The sequence below is a fragment of the Schistocerca nitens genome, chromosome 6, assembly GCF_023898315.1.
Source record: "Schistocerca nitens isolate TAMUIC-IGC-003100 chromosome 6, iqSchNite1.1, whole genome shotgun sequence".
In the NCBI taxonomy this organism is placed as follows: domain Eukaryota; kingdom Metazoa; phylum Arthropoda; class Insecta; order Orthoptera; family Acrididae; genus Schistocerca; species Schistocerca nitens.
Window position 1 is genome coordinate 328,760,650 of NC_064619.1, and position 21,777 is coordinate 328,782,426.

At 48.9% G+C, this 21,777-nt stretch overlaps 1 protein-coding gene across 3 annotated transcripts in view; it reads right to left on the reverse strand.

Annotated features, from left to right (window-relative positions):
- Positions 1-21,777, reverse strand: part of LOC126263730 (RNA-binding protein 25) — a 212,324-nt gene that overhangs the window by 128,244 nt on the left and 62,303 nt on the right. For all 3 annotated transcript variants that reach the window (XM_049960890.1, XM_049960891.1, XM_049960892.1), the window contains 4 exons: positions 15,100-15,200; positions 14,971-15,014; positions 1,631-1,886; positions 1,020-1,157 (listed from right to left, as the gene is read on the reverse strand). In XM_049960890.1, coding sequence (XP_049816847.1) covers positions 1,020-1,157; positions 1,631-1,886; positions 14,971-15,014; positions 15,100-15,200 — 539 coding nt within the window. The remainder of the gene's footprint in view (positions 1-1,019; positions 1,158-1,630; positions 1,887-14,970; positions 15,015-15,099; positions 15,201-21,777) is intronic.

Sequence of the window (21,777 nt, forward strand, 5' to 3'; positions counted from 1 at the left end):
AGTAGTTCATATAGTCCAAATTAAAGTGTTGCATAATGTAGTTAAATGAAAGTTTCTGATACTGAACTAATAAGAAATATAATGTGAACTCTGTTGTTTTTGCAAAATTACTGAATTAATGAGAGGGACAAGAGAAAAGAGCTTTTTTCTCTCCTTAATCAGAATTTCAGCAGCACCTTAGTTTTAATGTGTTGCCAGAATGAAAAAAAGTAAAATACGAATTGAATTAGGCAAAGGATCAATTTTGCCTGAGAAGGTGGACATAGAAGCAGAGAAGTTTGGGTGCACAATCCATTCTGGACACTGATACAATGCAGAAACATTTTATGGGTTTATTTGCAGTCATTATTTGCACAGTCCAGTTTGTAAGTTAACCATTCTTGTGAGGGTATTCAACAACCTTTCCTTACAAACTCACATGCTTCACTAGGACAATGTTACATATGTTCCTACAATTTCTTTCCCATACATATTCTGCACAACCATCAGACTATCAAATATGGTATGAGAGCAATGGTAGGTGTTAAGTACATCATAACAAGTTTCTATTACATCTATAAAGAAACAGATGTCCACCTTCTCAGGCAAGATTGATCCCTTTGCCTAATTCAATTGGTATTTTACTTTTTTTCATTCTGACAACATATTAAAGCTAGGTGCTGCTGATATTCTGATTCATCAGGAGAGAAAAAAAACTATCTTCTCTTGTCCCTCTCATTAATTCAGCAACAGAACAGAGTTCACTCACACACACACACACACACACACACACACACACACACACGAGGGGGGGGGGGGGATTAATTTTGAAACCCATTAATATTCAGCTTATTATTTTCATGAAACATATTGGTGCCATTCAGAATATGAAAGCTATTTTGCCATCTGAATCTATGATTTAGGATTAGATTACAAATTCAGACCTGCCACCACAGATAACAAGTTAATTTACAGTATTCCAGATGAGAGATTTACTTTTTTTTTGCTATTGTTACTGCGTTTTAACTATAAGCTATTACCTTTGTATTCATCAAGAACAGTTTTTGTTTTTGCATCAACTTTGACCACCAACTTTTTTCCACCGATCTCCATGTCATGAAGTAAGCGAATTGCTCTCAAGCCCGCATCTGGACTCCCAAACTCACAAAATCCAAAGGCTGAAAATTGAAATACAGTTTTATACACAATAATGAATAAAAACACCAACAGTATTATAAAGAAAATTTACTTGAGAAACAGTAAAATTACAAGACAGAATAACTAGCCCATATTTACCTCCAGGACATAAAACTGTAAACCTGTTTTCAGAACGGTTGGTTCCTCCCCAAAGGAGAACTGAGGAATAGGTTTGGAAAGGAGGGTATGGTCCCTCAGACCTCAGTTTGAGAGGGACTCACCTGTTGTGAGGACAAAGAGACATGAAGTTGAGGAAGGTGTTTGAGATAAATACTATTTCCTCTCTGAGGGAAAAACTACCAGGTCCCAGAGCAAGCAAGATATTTTTCGCTTTCAAATGTGTCTATCAGCAGTACTGGAACTCTGCCTTCGAAATGAAAGTACCAGTCAGTGATACTGTCTCCTTGTAATTTTGCAAAAAGTGTCATACAATTTGATGCTGAACTACCATTACCTTGCACTCTCTTCCATGAGACAACATGTCCACATGCAGCCAGAATGTGCCTTATCATTGCATCTGGAGCTCTTTCAGTTATGTTTCCCACAAATACTGTAACAGGTGGACCAGATGGTTCACTCTGTCTTTTGGTGAATGAAGCAGGTCGAACAGTTGTCGGTGCAGCATGATGTGTCACAGTTGGTTGCTGTGGCGGTCTGTACGTTCTTATTGGTGGCGCTGGCATTGGAGGCATTGGTGGTGCAGCCAACATCTAAAGTAAACAAAAATTCAAAAATTAATCAAGGTGTATATTACGATGATTCAAAACTAGTTATAGCTCCACACACAACCAGAACATGCTTCATGTGACCTTGACTACTTCTACACTACTCATTTTTCAAACTTCTTGTATATTAAACTTCCTGGCAGATTAAAACTGTGTGCCCGACCGAGACTCGAACTCGGGACCTTTGCCTTTCGCGGGCAAGTGCTCTACCAACTGAGCTACCGAAGCACGACTCACGCCCGGTACTCACAGCTTTACTTCCGCCAGTACCTCGTCTCCTACCTTCTTCTTGTATATTTTCATCCTGCTTCTTCTAAATTTACACATACAGTCCACAAGCTATTACACAATATGTGTCAGAGGGCAATTCAAACCAATAATGATGATTTTTTGTCCTATTCCACTCACACTTGGAGTAAGGGTGCACACAATATAATTTCTTTTCTGGATATCTCAAGCCCTAAGTATCATGCAGAATGGAGGTTGCAGATCTGCTGTACAGACTCCTTCAAATACTAGTTCATCGAACAGTATTATACAAGAATTTTGTCTATTCTCTTTTGAAGGCTACCGTATTTAATGTTTGCATGCAGCCGTGTTGCAAACTTGTCGAAAGTTGCCAGCATTTTGACAAGTAACACCATCAGTTCCAAGGCATAACCTGCAGCCCAACCTCCTAATGTTACACAATTTAAACTCATAGGGGAAGGGAGCAGCACACTTGCAGACCATGTAAGATGCCATGCAGATAGATGAAATAATACAGGGTGTCTAGGCTAGAGGTATACAAAAACATTTGTTTATATTTCAGTACATGTTAATTTTCATAGCTTTATTTGTTCAAAGTTATGTACAGGAACTAAACATTTTTATGCGTGTTAGTACAGTTATTTGAGGGCACATTTTGTAGCTTGACAGATATCAAAACAGTACTTCATTTCCTGCCACATGTTCATGCGCTCGACAGGTGTTATGACCTCTACTGCAGCGAAGACCCGTTGTTTCAACTTTACCAGATCTCATACCACTGCTCTGTAAACGATGTCCTTGATAAACCCCCATATACTGGTATCTTAGATTGGGAGACCGAGGGGAATGGAGAAATGTGGTAACAGGCCCATGATAGTAGGGTGTAGCACCATCCTGTTGGAAAACCATGTCAGGAGACACCAGTGGACCTGCATAGTTTTCCAACCTATTGAGATCAATCCACACAGTAACTGTTGGTGTGCCTCTTTCATACTCAATCAATTCTCCTGGAGTCTCACTTCCCCCATATTCAACAGTTATGTTGGTTAACTTTGCCACAGACATGGAAGTTAGATTCATCACTGAACAGCACTGAATTGTGGTAGTAGTTTTCTTATCTATATGACGCAACAGTTCAATAGCAAAATCACATGGCCTGCATTAGGCCTCATGCTTAATGTGATGCAATAGCTCGAGTTTGTTAAGCACACAAGCGAAGATGTTTATACACAAAGTTGTACATCAATGAATGGGGGACATCTAGTTCACTACTAGCTTGTCTAATGGATTTACATGGGATCCTAGAGAATGTTTCAAGCACATGTTCCACAGTCTCTTCATTCACTTGTGTTTCAGGATTTCTTCCAGCATTTGAAATCAAGTTTCCCATTTCTCAAAGAGTTTTGTCCCACTGATGAGTGGACTTACATGAGGGAGGATCCACATTCCATTCTCTTCTTGCACACTGCTGAACATGCGTTACAGATTTACATTCTACTAATCAAGCGCACATGGCAGCTTTTGTCGTGGCATCAACATAGTATCTGTCAGGAGTACGTCTGCCAGCTCCAGGGTGAACATTTGTGTGCATGCTCCATACGACCAAGTGCCGTTCATCTAATGGTAAGGATCACATATTACAGTGTCTATCAACCTAGTATTACCCAACAGCATAAAATATTGAGTTCTTAGATTACGTGAATTTGTTTGCTTATACTTCTTGCCCTGACACCCTGTATAACACTGGTGCCACTGTCTGCCAAAGGTAACTACCACTAAGATGTATCAACAGTACACAAGTGGTGAGACACAGGTTGGCGGAATGAGAGAAGGGTGCCAAGGGCTAATGGGGTGTAAAGAGGGCTTATCTGCAATCTGCAGTGAGAGGAGACATATCAGCATCCCCTCCCGCCCCCCCCCCCCACACACACACACAATTAAGTGCAAAGAAAGTTGCAGAGTAAAAAATGACTTTGTGCTTGCGAGATTTTTAATAGTGACAGGGAAAGGGCAAAAAGCATACTACACATCAGTTGGAATGGCAATAATAACAAAACAAGGTAAGATAAATAACCAGGACAGCAAGCATATGGGGCCACACAAGTGTCCGAGGCACTGCATGTGATGGGAGCTGTTCTTCCCACAGCCATCTCACTCCCGATCCATTACAGCTACATGGTCAAGCCAGCTGGCAAAGGGAGGTCTCCCAGACACATCCTGTAGTGGGACCCCCACAGAAAGACAACTGGGAAGGCATAATCACTAACATCAGAAAGGTTATGAATATCAGATATCACAGGTGACAAGAGTAACATTGATCAACAGCCTGCAGACTGGTCATTGAGTCAGTACCAATTAAAATTCAGTCAATAGCATAGAACATATGGCTCTGTAAATGGCTATTAGTTCTACCATAAAAACACTACATGTTCACAACCATAAAAGCTGTTCATGACCAGTGGGAGATGTAAAAGGATATTCCGTCCTATCCATGGTTTTAGAATAAATGAGCACCCACCATGATACTCCTAAAGAAGAGAGGAATGGATAGCGAATGGTCATGGGGGTGACAAACTTTTATGTCCTCTAAACAGACTGATCACAAACTTTTATGTCCCCTAAACAGACCAGTCCTGATCTGTGTACTAACCAAGGAGGCTGTGCGGGCAAACAAGAGAGGGTTGGGTTGTTTTGGGGGAGGAGACCAGACAGTGAGGTCATCGGTCTCATCGGATTAGGAAGGGAAGTTGGTCGTGCCCTTTCAAAGGAACCATCCTGGCATATGCCTGGAGCGATTTAGGGAAATCACGGAAAACCTAAATCAGGATGGCCGGATACGGGATTGAACCATCGTCCTCCTGAATGCAAGTCCAGTGTGCTAGCCACTGCGCCACCTCACTCGGTACGCAAACAAGAGAGACACGTTCTAAAGAGGGTAGGCGGAAATCCCAGACGAGGACCTCGAGGTGCATTCGAAATAATAATCCCACCTGAGGTGGGCTCAGCGCCACCTGTATGCAAAAATTTGGGTGACTGGAAAATTTTTGAATGGTGGCACTTCAGTAAACAGACTATCTATGCGATCAATCTGTAACACGCCAGTAGCCAGCCTTACACCACAATTACGGATTGGGTCTAGCAATTTCAAAACTGAGCCATAAACCTGACAACCATAGTCCAAAGGGGACATGACCAAGGCCCGGTACATACAGAGGAGAGCAGCACGATTGCATTTTTCTCATCTCAGTGTAAATAAGTGACTTGCCTGGAGGCAAAAAAATGTTACAAATGGTGAGAGCAGTGTGGTTTGCACTCTTACTGGGACTGCTTCCAATATCATACAAAAGCGAATACATTCACAGACGTCTGAGCAAGCTGATTTACAGACCCCTATAGATGCTCTCTCAGGGCCTGTAAGAGTCCAACAAAATGCATGGTTATCTCAAAGAGTTGGAGAATCGTCGTCAGTTGTTTGTGTTTCTTGGAGAGCAATACAGTTTTCAGAACACGAGGAAATTAGTAGCGTAGTTCCCAGTGGGTGACAGTAATATCCAATGCCTTTTGATTGGATTGTCGTGTTGAGGCTGTCCTGGTTAAGCATAAAGCAGCCAGGAGGATAAGTCATTTCCCCCCAGAATTAGTATCTGTCACCAGTGGGGATGGCACAACATCAATGAAGACTGGTTTGGAGTCTGACAGTGCGGAGGGATCTGGCATCTGTGGCGAAGTCACCAGTGCAGCCTTCGCCAGAGGTTTTTCCCTTTTTAATTTTCACAACTTTTGGCAGTTGATATCCTTGTGAGGACTTACCACTGTGGGCTGAATGAATGGGAAAATGGTGGGAAAGTTGAGAGACCACAGCCCGCTGCTCGTTCAGCCACTGGCCAATATCGGGCCTCCGATCCGTAGATTTCAGGTGAGGGGCTCTGAGAGGGAACCCTGTCACTGATAGATGATGGAGGAGGAAGTCATACACCAGGTAGTGCTGCTGAGATTGGATATAATCAATCAGTTCTTCCAAGCTTCAGAATCTGAGATATGATCTTTGACCCTCAGTTCTTGAATTTTGCATTCCTCAAGCAGGTTAGCACACTTCGAGGATTGTGGAGGGTGGTAGTGCACACGAATTTTGTGAAGCGGCTGGTCACAGTCACCATGAATCAGGTTGTGTGTGCACTTAGAATACATATTCCCAAAGTGGTGACACTTAAAACGCCAAATGTGATATGGGTAACATAGTTTCACATCGCACCATAAACACATGATTTTTCCACTTTCCTGGAAGTGAATGCCATCAAAAGTGAGAATGAATGCATCACTGTCTTCCTTGCTGTTTGGCAGGCTTCGATTTATATGATGTACAAAGTTGATCCCCCACATTCAAAGTGTTCACATAGTTCCATGTCTGTATACATCCTTAAGTCCTAGTGAAAAATTTCTCTCTGTAACATCTTGACATTCTAATGGAGAATCGATTTTGACAGGTACATCAGCAAGTCACTTAGATGAGAGTGGCACTGGGGACTGCATAGAATTTTTTTAAAGATGGAACTACTTCAAGATTTGCTCAGGGGAGAGAGTTGCCTAAAGCTGTTTAAAAAAAAGGGGGGGGGGAAGGATGGGGAAGCAGAAACTGCGAGGATAACTGTCCATAATTTGCTTACTTTCTTTCCCTTGCATGATATAGCCAAGGAGGTAAAGTTCCCAAGGTCATAACAATTGGCACTAAATTGTCATCATTGTGAAGAGACAGCCAGAGCCTTGCAGTCACCAGCTGATAACTTTGGCCAGGGGGTGGGGGGACGAGGGGCAGAGGGGTGGGGCGGACGGTATAGAGGGGCGGACGGTATAGAGGGGCGGACGGTATAGAGGGGCGGACGGTATAGAGGGGGATGGGCACAGGGATCAGGGGTAGAGGGGGGATGGGCACAGGGATCAGGGGTAGAGGGGGGATGGGCACAGGGATCAGGGGTAGAGGGGGGATGGGCACAGGGATCAGGGGTAGAGGGGGGATGGGCACAGGGATCAGGGGTAGAGGGGGGATGGGCACAGGGATCAGGGGTAGAGGGGGGATGGGCACAGGGATCAGGGGTAGAGGGGGGATGGGCACAGGGATCAGGGGTAGAGGGGGGATGGGCACAGGGATCAGGGGTAGAGGGGGGATGGGCACAGGGATCAGGGGTAGAGGGGGGATGGGCACAGGGATCAGGGGTAGAGGGGGGATGGGCACAGGGATCAGGGGTAGAGGGGGGATGGGCACAGGGATCAGGGGTAGAGGGGGGATGGGCACAGGGATCAGGGGTAGAGGGGGGATGGGCACAGGGATCAGGGGTAGAGGGGGGATGGGCACAGGGGTCAGGGGTAGAGGGGGGATGGGCACAGGGGTCAGGGGTAGAGGGGGGATGGGCACAGGGGTCAGGGGTAGAGGGGGGATGGGCACAGGGGTCAGGGGTAGAGGGGGGATGGGCACAGGGGTCAGGGGTAGAGGGGGGATGGGCACAGGGGTCAGGGGTAGAGGGGGGATGGGCACAGGGGTCAGGGGTAGAGGGGGGATGGGCACAGGGGTCAGGGGTAGAGGGGGGATGGGCACAGGGGTCAGGGGTAGAGGGGGGATGGGCACAGGGGTCAGGGGTAGAGGGGGGATGGGCACAGGGGTCAGGGGTAGAGGGGGGATGGGCACAGGAGTCAGGGGTAGAGGGGGGATGGGCACAGGAGTCAGGGGTAGAGGGGGAAGGGGCAGAGGGGTATAGAGGGGCGGAGGGTATAGAGGGGCGGAGGGTATAGAGGGGCGGAGGGTATAGAGGGGCGGAGGGTATAGAGGGGCGGACGGTATAGAGGGGCGGACGGTATAGAGGGGCGGACGGTATAGAGGGGCGGACGGTATAGAGGGGCGGACGGTATAGAGGGGGATGGGCACAGGGATCAGGGGTAGAGGGGGGATGGGCACAGGGATCAGGGGTAGAGGGGGGATGGGCACAGGGATCAGGGGTAGAGGGGGGATGGGCACAGGGATCAGGGGTAGAGGGGGGATGGGCACAGGGATCAAAAGTAGAGGGGGGATGGGCACAGGGATCAGGGGTAGAGGGGGGATGGGCACAGGGATCAGGGGTAGAGGGGGGATGGGCACAGGGGTTAGGGGTAGAGGGGGGATGGGCACAGGGGTTAGGGGTAGAGGGGGGATGGGCACAGGGGTTAGGGGTAGAGGGGGAAGGGGCAGAGGGGTCAGGGGTAGAGGGGTCAGGGGTAGAGGGGGAAGGGGTAGAGGGGGGAGGGGTAGAGGGGGGAGGGGTAGAGGGGTATAGAGGGGCGGAGGGTATAGAGGGGCGGAGGGTATAGAGGGGCGGACGGTATAGAGGGGCGGACGGTATAGAGGGGCGGACGGTATAGAGGGGGATGGGCACAGGGATCAGGGGTAGAGGGGGGATGGGCACAGGGATCAGGGGTAGAGGGGGGATGGGCACAGGGATCAGGGGTAGAGGGGGGATGGGCACAGGGATCAGGGGTAGAGGGGGGATGGGCACAGGGATCAGGGGTAGAGGGGGGATGGGCACAGGGATCAGGGGTAGAGGGGGGATGGGCACAGGGATCAAGGGTAGAGGGGGGATGAGCACAGGGATCAGGGGTAGAGTGGGGATGGGCACAGGGGTCAGGGGTAGAGGGGGGATGGGCACAGGGGTCAGGGGTAGAGGGGGGATGGGCACAGGGATCAAGGGTAGAGGGGGGATGGGCACAGGGATCAGGGGTAGAGGGGGGATGGGCACAGGGATCAGGGGTAGAGGGGGGATGGGCACAGGGATCAGGGGTAGAGGGGGGATGGGCACAGGGATCAGGGATAGAGGGGGGATGGGCACAGGGATCAGGGGTAGAGGGGGGATGGGCACAGGGATCAGGGGTAGAGGGGGGATGGGCACAGGGATCAGGGGTAGAGGGGGGATGGGCACAGGGATCAGGGGTAGAGGGGGGATGGGCACAGGGGTCAGGGGTAGAGGGGGGATGGGCACAGGGGTCAGGGGTAGAGGGGGGATGGGCACAAGGGTCAGGGGTAGAGGGGGGATGGGCACAGGGGTCAGGGGTAGAGGGGGGATGGGCACAGGGGTCAGGGGTAGAGGGGGGATGGGCACAGGGGTCAGGGGTAGAGGGGGGATGGGCACAGGGGTCAGGGGTAGAGGGGGGGATGGGCACAGGGGTCAGGGGTAGAGGGGGGATGGGCACAGGAGTCAGGGGTAGAGGGGGGATGGGCACAGGAGTCAGGGGTAGAGGGGGAAGGGGCAGAGGGGTCAGGGGTAGAGGGAGGAGGGGTAGAGGGGGGAGGGGTAGAGGGGTCAGGGGTAGAGGGGTATAGAGGGGCGGAGGGTATAGAGGGGCGGAGGGTATAGAGGGGCGGAGGGTATAGAGGGGCGGACGGTATAGAGGGGCGGACGGTATAGAGGGGCGGACGGTATAGAGGGGCGGACGGTATAGAGGGGCGGACGGTATAGAGGGGCGGACGGTATAGAGGGGCGGACGGTATAGAGGGGGATGGGCACAGGGATCAGGGGTAGAGGGGGGATGGGCACAGGGATCAAAAGTAGAGGGGGGATGGGCACAGGGATCAGGGGTAGAGGGGGGATGGGCACAGGGATCAGGGGTAGAGGGGGGATGGGCACAGGGGTCAGGGGTGGAGGGGGGGATGGGCACAGGGGTCAGGGGTAGAGGGGGGGATGGGCACAGGGGTCAGGGGTAGAGGGGGGATGGGCACAGGGGTCAGGGGTAGAGGGGGGATGGGCACAGGGGTCAGGGGTAGAGGGGGGATGGGCACAGGGGTCAGGGGTAGAAGGGGGATGGGCACAGGGGTCAGGGGTAGAGGGGGGATGGGCACAGGGGTTAGGGGTAGAGGGGGAAGGGGCAGAGGGGTCAGAGGTAGAGGGGGAAGGGGCAGAGGGGTCAGGGGTAGAGGGGGGAGGGGTAGAGCGGGGAGGGGTAGAGGGGTCAGGGGTAGAGGGGTCAGGGGTAGAGGGGTATAGAGGGGCGGAGGGTATAGAGGGGCGGATGGTATAGAGGGGCGGACGGTATAGAGGGGCGGACGGTATAGAGGGGCGGACGGTATAGAGGGGCGGACGGTATAGAGGGGCGGACGGTATAGAGGGGCGGACGGTATAGAGGGGCGGACGGTATAGAGGGGCGGACGGTATAGAGGGGGATGGGCACAGGGATCAGGGGTAGAGGGGGGATGGGCACAGGGATCAGGGGTAGAGGGGGGATGCGCACAGGGGTCAGGGGTAGAGGGGGGGATGGGCACAGGGGTCAGGGGTAGAGGGGGGATGGGCACAGGGGTCAGGGGTAGAGGGGGGATGGGCACAGGGGTCAGGGGTAGAGGGGGGATGGGCACAGGGGTCAGGGGTAGAGGGGGGATGGGCACAGGGGTCAGGGGTAGAGGGGGGATGGGCACAGGGGTCAGGGGTAGAGGGGGAAGGGGCAGAGGGGTCAGGGGCAGAGGGGTCAGGGGTAGAGGGGTATAGAGGGGCGGAGGGTATAGAGGGGCGGACGGTATAGAGGGGCGGACGGTATAGAGGGGCGGACGGTATAGAGGGGCGGACGGTATAGAGGGGCGGACGGTATAGAGGGGCGGACGGTATAGAGGGGCGGACGGTATAGAGGGGCGGACGGTATAGAGGGACGGACGGTATAGAGGGGCGGACGGTATAGAGGGGCGGACGGTATAGAGGGGCGGACGGTATAGAGGGGCGGACGGTATAGAGGGGGATGGGCACAGGGATCAGGGGTAGAGGGGGGATGGGCACAGGGGTCAGGGGTAGAGGGGGGATGGGCACAGGGGTCAGGGGTAGAGGGGGGATGGGCACAGGGGTTAGGGGTAGAGGGGGGATGGGCACAGGGGTTAGGGGTAGAGGTGGAAGGGGCAGAGGGGTCAGGGGTAGAGGGGGGAGGGGTAGAGTGGGGAGGGGTAGAGGGGTATAGAGGGGCGGAGGGTATAGAGGGGCGGACGGTATAGAGGGGCGGACGGTATAGAGGGGCGGACGGTATAGAGGGGCGGACGGTATAGAGGGGCGGACAGTATAGAGGGGCGGACGGTATAGAGGGGCGGACGGTATAGAGGGGCGGACGGTATAGAGGGGCGCACGGTATAGAGGGGCGGACGGTATAGAGGGGCGGACGGTATAGAGGGGCGGACGGTATAGAGGGGCGGGCGGTATAGAGGGGCGGACGGTATAGAGGGGCGGACGGTATAGAGGGGGATGGGCACAGGGATCAGGGGTAGAGGGGGGATGGGCACAGGGATCAGGGGTAGAGGGGGGATGGGCACAGGGATCAGGGGTAGAGGGGGGATGGGCACAGGGATCAGGGGTAGAGGGGGGATGGGCACAGGGATCAGGGGTAGAGTGGGGATGGGCACAGGGATCAGGGGTAGAGGGGGGATGGGCACAGGGGTCAGGGGTAGAGGGGGGATGGGCACAGGGGTCAGGGGTAGAGGGGGGATGGGCACAGGGGTCAGGGGTAGAGGGGGGATGGGCACAGGGGTCAGGGGTAGAGTGGGGATGGGCACAGGGGTCAGGGGTAGAAGGGGGATGGGCACAGGGGTCAGGGGTAGAGGGGGAAGGGGCAGAGGGGTCAGGGGTAGAGGGGGAAGGGGCAGAGGGGTCAGGGGTAGAGGGGTCAGGGGTAGGGGGGTCAGGGGTAGAGGGGTATAGAGGGGCGGAGGGTATAGAGGGGCGGAGGGTATAGAGGGGCGGAGGGTATAGAGGGGCGGAGGGTATAGAGGGGCGGATGGTATAGAGGGGCGGACGGTATAGAGGGGCGGACGGTATAGAGGGGCGGACGGTATAGAGGGGCGGACAGTATACAGAGGCAGACGGTATAGAGGGGCAGACGGTATAGAGGGGCGGACAGTATAGAGGGGCGGACGGCATAGAGGGGCGGACGGTATAGAGGGGCGGACGGTATAGAGGGGCGGACGGTATAGAGGGGCGGACGGTATAGAGGGGCGGACGGTATAGAGGGGCGGACGGTATAGAGGGGCGGACGGTATAGAGGGGCGGACGGTATAGAGGGGCGGACGGTATAGAGGGGCGGACGGTATAGAGGGGCGGACGGTATAGAGGGGCGGACGGTATAGAGGGGCGGACGGTATAGAGGGGCGGACGGTATAGAGGGGCGGACGGTATAGAGGGGCGGACGGTATAGAGGGGCGGACGGTATAGAGGGGGATGGGCACAGGGATCAGGGGTAGAGGGGGGATGGGCACAGGGATCAGGGGTAGAGGGGGGATGGGCACAGGGATCAGGGGTAGAGGGGGGATGGGCACAGGGATCAGGGGTAGAGGGGGGATGGGCACAGGGATCAGGGGTAGAGGGGGGATGGGCACAGGGGTCAGGGGTAGAGGGGGGATGGGCACAGGGGTCAGGGGTAGAGGGGGGATGGGCACAGGGGTCAGGGGTAGAGGGGGGATGGGCACAGGGGTCAGGGGTAGAAGGGGGATGGGCACAGGGGTCAGGGGTAGAGGGGGGATGGGCACAGGGGTCAGGGGTAGAGGGGGGAGGGGGGAGGGGTAGAGGGGGGAGGGGTAGAGGGGGGAGGGGTAGAGGGGGGAGGGGTAGAGGGGGGAGGGGTAGAGGGGGGAGGGGTAGAGGGGGGAGGGGTAGAGGGGTCAGGGATAGAGGGGCAGGGATAGAGGGGTCAGGGGTAGAGGGATAGAGGTAGAGGGATAAAGGTAGAGGGGAGGGGTAGAGGGGGAGGGGTAGAGGGGGAGGGGTAGAGGGGGAGGGGTAGAGGGGGAGGGGTAGAGGGGGAGGGGTAGAGGGGGAGGGGTAGAGGGGAGGGGTAGAGGGGGAGGGGGAGAAGAGAGGGTGGAGGGGGAGGAGAGAGGGTGTGAGCAGGGGGGGAGAGGGTGTGAGCAGGGGGGAGAGAGGGTGTGAGCAGGGGGGAGAGAGGGTGTGAGCAGGGGGGAGAGAGGGTGTGAGCAGGGGGGAGAGAGGGTGTGTGCAGGGGGGAGAGAGGGTGTGAGCAGGGGGGAGAGAGGGTGTGACCAGGGGGGAGAGAGGGTGTGACCAGGGGGGAGAGAGGGTGTGACCAGGGGGGAGAGAGGGTGTGACCAGGGGGGAGAGAGGGTGTGACCAGGGGGGAGAGAGGGTGTGACCAGGGGGGAGAGAGGGTGTGAGCAGGGGGGGGGGAGGGTGTGAGCAGGGGGGGGAGAGGGTGTGAGCAGGGGGGGGAGAGGGTGTGAGCAGGGGGGAGAGAGGGTGTGAGCAGGGGGAAGAGAGGTTGTGAGCAGGGGGAAGAGATGATGTAAGGGGGGAGAGAGGATGTAAGGGGGGGAGAGAGGATGCAAGGAGGGAGAGTGGAGAGGGAGGAGACTGGAGAGGGGGTTGGGGAGAGTGGAGAGGGGGTTGGGGTTGGGGAGAGTGGAGAGGGGGTTGGGGTTGGGGAGAGTGGAGAGGGGGTTGGGGTTGGGGAGAGTGGAGAGGGGGTTGGGGAGAGTGGAGAGGGGGTTGGGGAGAGTGGAGAGGGGGTTGGGGAGAGTGGAGAGGGGGTTGGGGAGAGTGGAGAGGGGGTTGGGGAGAGTGGAGAGGGGGTTGGGGAGAGTGGAGAGGGGGTTGGGGAGAGTGGAGAGGGGGTTGGGGAGAGTGGAGAGGGGGTTGGGGAGAGTGGAGAGGGGTAGCAGGTGGTTAGAGTGGAGAGGGGTAGCAGGTGGTTAGAGTGGAGAGGGGTAGCAGGTGGTTAGAGTGGAGAGGGGTAGCAGGTGGTTAGAGTGGAGAGGGGTAGCAGGTGGTTAGAGTGGAGAGGGGTAGCAGGTGGTTAGAGTGGAGAGGGGTAGCAGGTGGTTAGAGTGGAGAGGAGTAGCAGGTGGTTAGAGTGGAGAGGGGTAGCAGGTGGTTAGAGTGGAGAGGGGTAGCAGGTGGTTAGAGTGGAGAGGGGTAGCAGGTGGTTAGAGTGGAGAGGGGTAGCAGGTGGTTAGAGTGGAGAGGGGTAGCAGGTGGTTAGAGTGGAGAGGGGTAGCAGGTGGTTAGAGTGGAGAGGGGTAGCAGATGGTCACAGTGGAGAGGGGTAGCAGGTGGTCAGAGTGGAGAGGGGTAGGATGTGGGGAGAGTGGAGAGAAGTAGGAGGTGGGGAGGTGGAGAGGCAGTGGAGAGGGGATGGAGAGGGTGGGGAGGGGTTGGAGAGGTTGGAGGGAGTGGATGGAGAGGGTGGGGAGAGGTTGGAGAGGTTGGGGAGGGGTTGGAGAGGTTGGGGAGGGGTTGGAGAGGTTGGGGAGGGGTTGGAGAGGTTGGGGAGGGGTTGGAGAGGTTGGGGAGGGGTTGGAGAGGTTGGGGAGGGGTTGGAGAGGTTGGGGACGGGTTGGAGAGGTTGGAGGGAGTGGATGGAGAGGGTGGAGGGAGTGGATGGATGGAGAGGGTGGAGGGGGTGGATGGAGAGGGTGGAGGGGGTGGATGGAGAGGGTGGAGGGAGTGGATGGATAGGGTGGGGAGGGGTTGGAGAGGTTGTAGGAAGTGGATGGAGAGGGTGGGGGGTGGGGGGGGGGGGAGAGAGAGAGAGAGAGAGAGAGAGAGAGAGAGAGAGAGAGAGAGAGAGAAAGTTGGCTGCTTGAAGTTTCAGAGTTTTTTTGTCTATATGTACCTGATGAGTAATGCCATATTCACAAGAAATTCTAGTGTGAATATCCATATACAATACGATTCACAATTAATTGGCAACAATATTACACTATGTTTCGATAATATTACTGAAACAAATTCTGTAAAAATGACCGTTTCCTTCAGGTAGTACTATCTATATGGCAGAAACATAAATCAAGTATCTATTTGGCAGAAACATAAATCAGTCTTACATGAGGTGGCATAGGCATCACAGCAGGCATTAGCGGTGGTGGACCTAGAACAAAAATAATCTCTCTTATTGCATTCTATCATCCAGTAATAGATTGTTCTACAGTAAAAAATGAAGAGAAAATACAAACCTCCTATAGGCATATAGGGCATGGCCATTGCAGGTGCCATTGGCGGGATCCCAGGCACCATGGGAGGGCGCCCTGGATACGACATCACCATGAACCCAACACTACAATAAATGAAATAAAATTTTGCTATAATTAAGATATAAAGACATAAAATATGTAATTTGATTAATTAAAATGCTTGCTGCAACATTCAATCAATCTTGTCAAATGCTCTTTGGAAATAATACCATTGACTCCCAATAACCATGTGTGATACCAACAATAACAAACACTTATTAATAGTAAACCAAATAAACCATAATGGGGTCATGAGTATTTTTAACAAAAATTAATTCTTGTAAACAATTAATCAAATATCTGAATCACTTTCAGCAAAATAATTTATCCTTGGCTCATTAAAAGATTACAATGAAAATTTCAGTGCTCTTGGATTAACAATGAATGGATAGCGTGTTTGAAAGTGGGGAGGGGGGAGGGGGGAGGAGGAAGATAGCTTGAACAGCTATTCTATGTAAATAGCATAAAGCAACACTAAAGTTGCCCAGAAACATTTAATCCATTCAAACTCCAGTTCTCAAATCATCTAGCAGAATTATTCTGTTTATGTATTTTAGAATTAACCATCTTGAGAGAGCCTTGTCAAAAGAAAAAAAAAAACTGTACATAAATTTACACAAGTGGTGAATACTATATAAGATAAATATCTGCTTCTTTGTAACATTATATGTTCAGGAAATTTTTTGCCAGAATATCATAAAATAAATAAAAGAAGCATTTAATTTATAGAACTGAATGAAGGGTCTACATATAAAAAGTGTCAAGTTGCAACTATCCTCTCAAGAGAAATACACAGCTCAACAAAAAAAGTTAAACACCCATAAGCTGTGTCAATGTAACTTTGAATGGCAATTTTCTGCGACAGGTAGAACAGCCACCAGAGGTCATTTGTGTTGTTCAGGTTTACTGTTATTACCAGGCTTGGTAGGACATATAAGGGACGCTGACATATTGAGTGATCCCTGTGAAAGACATGGAGATGCTGCTTACTCTAGTGAGACAGCATTATCAGTATCTGACAATTTGAAAGGGTTCTCACTGTGGGTCTCCAGGTGGCCAGATAGTCGAATCATACAATATCAAGATTTGTAGGGCACTCAGATATCACAGTGGCCTACTCTTTAGGATTCAGACTGACCACCAGAAGGGGGATCACTGTATTGTGCACCACGCACATCATACTACTACTCATGTACACCTGTCATTTGAGACCAAGTAATGGACTCCCTTGAATATTGTGTCATCCTTTACCATTAGTCAGAGACTAGCAGCAGCCAGACTTAGCAATTAGGTTCCTGTGTAACTTAACAGCAACATCACAACACAAATGGTTGCCTTTGGAATGGTGCCATGACTGGGAAGCATGGACTGATGAATGGTGTCACATTGTGTTCAGTCAGTGAATATGGCAGAAACCTGGAACGAGGTGCCACTGTTCCAATGATTTGGAGAGGCACATTAGTGTTATTCTAGTTTCCATGGCTTGTGGAGCCACCGGGTATGAATTCAGGTCACAGATAGTACTGATGAAGGGAACTCTGATGGCACGATGGTATTAGCACTCAAAGTATCGTAGTGCAATTTTTCAACAGGACAGTGCTGATCCACACACAGCATGCACATCTATGAACTGTGTGTGATGTTGAGATATTTCCATGACCAGCAAGATCCCCTCATATGCCCCCTATAGGATGTGTGGGGCTAGTTCAGATGTCAGAACAGTCCCAGTACCACTATCCAGGACCAGTTACAATAGTTGTGGGACAGCTTGTATTAAGAGAGGATACAATGGCTTTATGATACTCTTCCCAACTGAATCAACACACGCATCCATGCCAGACAATGTGTAATGTCATACTCATAAGAAAGGTAATACTCTCAAGTTCTTTGTAAATACAACCTGCATTTTGTAATCACGGAAATAACATCACAAACCCTCTCAAACTGTGAAGTTTTTCTTCTTCCACTTTTTCCTCCTCTTCTGATTACTTCTCATTTTTTGTCAGGACTTTTTTTTTTTTTCAGATATTCCAAGCACCTGACTGACAATATAGCACTGTTTCACAATATATGGTTCCAACATGTAAACTCAAATCTGAATACATATTTAAATGACTTTATACCAAATTAAACCACCAACGAATATTCAGCATTCAGAAGAGAAGCATCTGTTTACCAACTGTAGAATCAAGAATAATATAGGCAAGCTAACAGGCACACACATGCGAAAAACCAAACGTTAAATCTCAAGAATTAAAAATATTTTCAAGCTGCTCTCTTCATGAGAAGAAATGGATAAGTAGAAAGGTAAAGTAGGATAAGTAGAAAGGAAAAGTAATGATCAAAAATTCCTGAAAGGAAAGTAGAAGTTGTTCCAAACCAAGTGATGAGAGAGAGACCCGGTGCAATAGAGGACTTAAAAGCAACAGTGGACTAACAACTAACAGACAAATTCTGTATTACTTATAATGAGCTGCAAGCAATCAAAACATGAAATAGGAATAGAAAAGTAGAAACAAAAGTTACACAAACCTATTTTTAAAAAAAAGTATGAAAGAGATGGAGAGAAGGCGATGAATTGGGAGAAAGAGGAAATTTGTCTACTGTTTCATAGCTTGATCCTCATTTCCTTCTTATCCCTTTCGCGTGGTGAAGAAACACCTTCACAAGTTTGATAAGTGCCCTCGTCTTATTAGTTCATATATTTCTCCCTCAGTGTCATGTAAGTAATAGAGATCATAAATGAGCTGTGTATACTCGCTTTAAACTCGTCAGCAAATCCTGCGATGTCATCTCCAAACTCGACATCTCCATGTGGCATGAACTCTACTCTTGAGCCTTCACCACCACCAACTTGTTACCGGAGTCTTTGTTGGGTACAAGTGCACTTGACTCACTCACAAAGGGAGTGAGTACATGGGTTTGCAAACATAACCACGGACTCGCATCATTCTCACTACACACGCAACCATTTTGAAAGAAATTTCTGCCATTAAACTGTACATTGCTATTCATTTATTTCATGCACTCATGTTTTCAGCTTCACAGCCATTCTCAAATGAAAGCTGAAATGCAACAAAATGTCGATCTGCCTAAATGACAGAAACTAGTTATATACCAATAAAATCAACTGATCAGTTAGCAGTGAATATTGTTCTGTTTATACAAACATTTATACAGATTAATCATTTTTGAAGACTGCTGTAAATTTATTGTAATATTTTATATATATTCAGAGAACGTGTAAAAATTACACTGAATACATTCAGGGCATTGCCAAGTATATAACAACAGTACCAGAAAACATGATATGAGGATGAACTTCAATCACTAAACGGTTATTAGTTATTGAAATAAATTACAGAAATGAATGATAAGCTACACAACTTGCCGTTAGCCCATAAATAAAAGTTGCTACAGCTGAATGAATACAGAAATAGTGCTCTTTTTTGTTGTAGTGATATAACAGTGACATTGCTCCTTTTTTTTGTTTTCTAATGGTGGGGGTGAAATAAATAAGAATACAACCATTTTAATTGCACTGGACGACATTTGTATGTTCTTCATCTGGAGCTTGAATTACAGTATGAAACTTATTCCACATATCATCCCTCCTCTTATGGAAGACACCTGCAAATGTGTATTTTGCATCAATTAATTTTCATCTTACACCCTCCACAGTCTCAGAAAACACAGCTTCATTAAACCTATCTGATCCCGATAATCAGTCATTTCATTTTGGCAGTGTTACTATACAGCAGCAAGTTTGTTTACTCATCTTCCATACTAACAGTAAATCACGAGTAGCATTACACTCCTGCATGCTTCAATGAGAGAGAACAAGTCTAGGAGTACAAAGAGACCATAGTGCCACAATTCTCAGACTCATCATCCTCACGGAGCTACAATGGGAACACAAGAAGACCGTTAGAGCTGATATAACAGCTGTGCCTTGATTTGTGAAGTATGTTACCCAAATGTCAGACTCTTACTCGCTCCGTTTCTGATCTCAAGTAAGTAAATGCTTCACACACACACACACACACACACACACACACACACACACACACACACAGAGAGAGAGAGAGAGAGAGAGAGAGAGAGAGAGAGAGAGGCATGTGTGTGCACCCAGCAGGGCACACATGCACTGGTAAATGTTATGAATATAGTGTGTTATCAGTGAAATATTATAACGAAAACTAGTTTTTATGCAAAAGCTGTGAGAGTTAATTTTCTTTTAAAACCGATTTCTCACTTACTCACGAAAATTATTTCATAAAAGAAGTCAGCAAATTACTTAAAATGTTATGCACACCATATGAACTCTAATGACAGCTAGGAGGAAAAGCTAGTTTATACACAACTTAATATGGTACTAACATGCAGTACAGTCAACTACTATGAAATTCCAACTTTTAAGAATGTTTGCAATAAAATTCATAAGTTTTGAGAATGGCGTTCGATTTATTAATAATGACATGCCCTATGAGGACAGAATTACTGGAAGAACATCAAGCCTACAGTTATAGAACATAAGAGCAAGAGTAATCGGATATTAATAAAAGAAAAACGAGAAACTATTACAATTCAAAATCCTACCAGCAATGAGGTTATAGCCCGAGTGCAGCCTCAAATGGACAAGAAGGGAGCGAAGACAACACAAGTGGAGGCCTAAGAAGGTAATGGAAGAGTAGGAAACATTTAAGAACGTAGGTCACTCTGTGTTCTAGTTACAAATTTCTTTAAACTTCTTCAAATTTAAATTGATGATGCAACTTTCCACTAATATCATCACTCACCAGTACAGAAGAAACCTCATGTAACAGTTTCCTTATATCTCTTCAATCGCTGCCCATAGTTCTCACAATTCTCAGGCTTGACACACCTACTCACTGTTCCTCCACATCACTTTCAACTTTTTTCCCTGTACCATACACACTTTGGATAAGATAATTAGGCACCTAATATGATGGTCGATTCTGGGTGAATTTTTTGAATTGTATTTGTCAAAAATCTTTTTACTGATTATTTGTAGCTGTCATAAGTGATAGTGCGATAACCTGTGTTGCTATGCCTAGGACTGTTGGGCAAACCTTTTGGAATGACTACATGAGAGACAATGAAGTGCTTTTTTTTCCTCTCTCCAGGTAAGACTATTAAGCCTAGCAGTGCCCTTGCTGTTTCGCATGAGATAGCATTTGAACCTACAAGACTTCATAAACAAAAAAATTAATTCAACACTACATGTAAAGCTTTTAGATCTGTTCTGGAAACTGAGCTACTCACAGCTTGTTAAAGAAAGATAGAAGTGGATCAAAATGAGAGAGAATCCATTCCAAATCCACAAATGAAATATTCAGCATGTAAAACATTCTACTGGAGTCTCACGAACTGCAACATTGCAAACCCAAGCAACTGTGCACTCTTCATAAATAGCTTTTTGATGCATTCTGTATATTTACCATTTAAACTGCTTCTTTTGTAACTGAATTCTGAGTCTTCCTCTCTTTGCTGTAGTTCTTATGTTTTCATCCTTCATATGCAAATATGGACACCAATTCTAGGAAGTCACACACTTGTATTAACCCAACAACAATTTTACTTATTCCTTGCCCACATTCATGGTTTTTGAATCTTTTCTTGTGAAAATACATATTATCAAGCACAACAATTTTACAGTGTTTTTTTCCAAAGATTGCATCACTTAATACCTTCACGAAAATAGGTAAACTGTAATTAACACATCAGACTTCAAACACTGGCCAGTTTTGGTGGTTTTGGGGCGCTAAATACAATATTCATAATTATAATTAACAATACTTTGAACTGTGAGACTGCAATATCTTGTGGTTGAGAGTCCACTTGGAACTCCCACAATAATTAACTGCACAGAATGGCTTACAAATCAAAGGAATTAAGAGTCTGTGTCTCCTCCACACTGCGCCGACGTGGACTCTTCGAGTATTTGCTGCACTAAATAATTATAAAAAGCGTTGTTATTAAGCTATTTTTAAACGTGTACAGGTGTTATAAATATAATATAAGTGTTGTTTGAATTAGTGGAAGTGTTAGTGAAGTATAAAATAAGATTAAACGGGGTAAGAAGCGTATTTTTCTTCTCGCGCCTGTAGCACGAATCCTAGGCCTAATTTCACGCGCGCGAATCATAAGTAAGCAGTGAATTAAACTTATAGATAAACTTTTCCAGTTGGTATACATATAATATAAGTGTTGTTACATTAGTGAAAGTGTTAGTGTAGTGTTAAAGAAGATTAAACGGGGTAAGAAGTTGATTTTCCTTCTCGCGCCTATTGCACGGATTTTAGGCTTAATTTCACGCGCGCGTATCGTTAAGTAAACAGTGAGTTATATGTAATCATCAGTTTTTTATTCAGTACTCTTTCAATTTATTTATATCTGCCTGAATAGTTTCTAGGGTCCTTTGTTTATGTTTTAGTCACTACTTAAATCAGCTTGTACGATTTCTGTTTTTACCATGAGTGAGAAGTGTGTGACATGCCGTAGGATCGTTAGTTCCGGGGTGTGGTGTGATGGGTGCTGTAGTTTCTTTCATTGGGGCGAATGTAGTGGCGTGGGAAATGGGGACATAAGTGAGGCTCA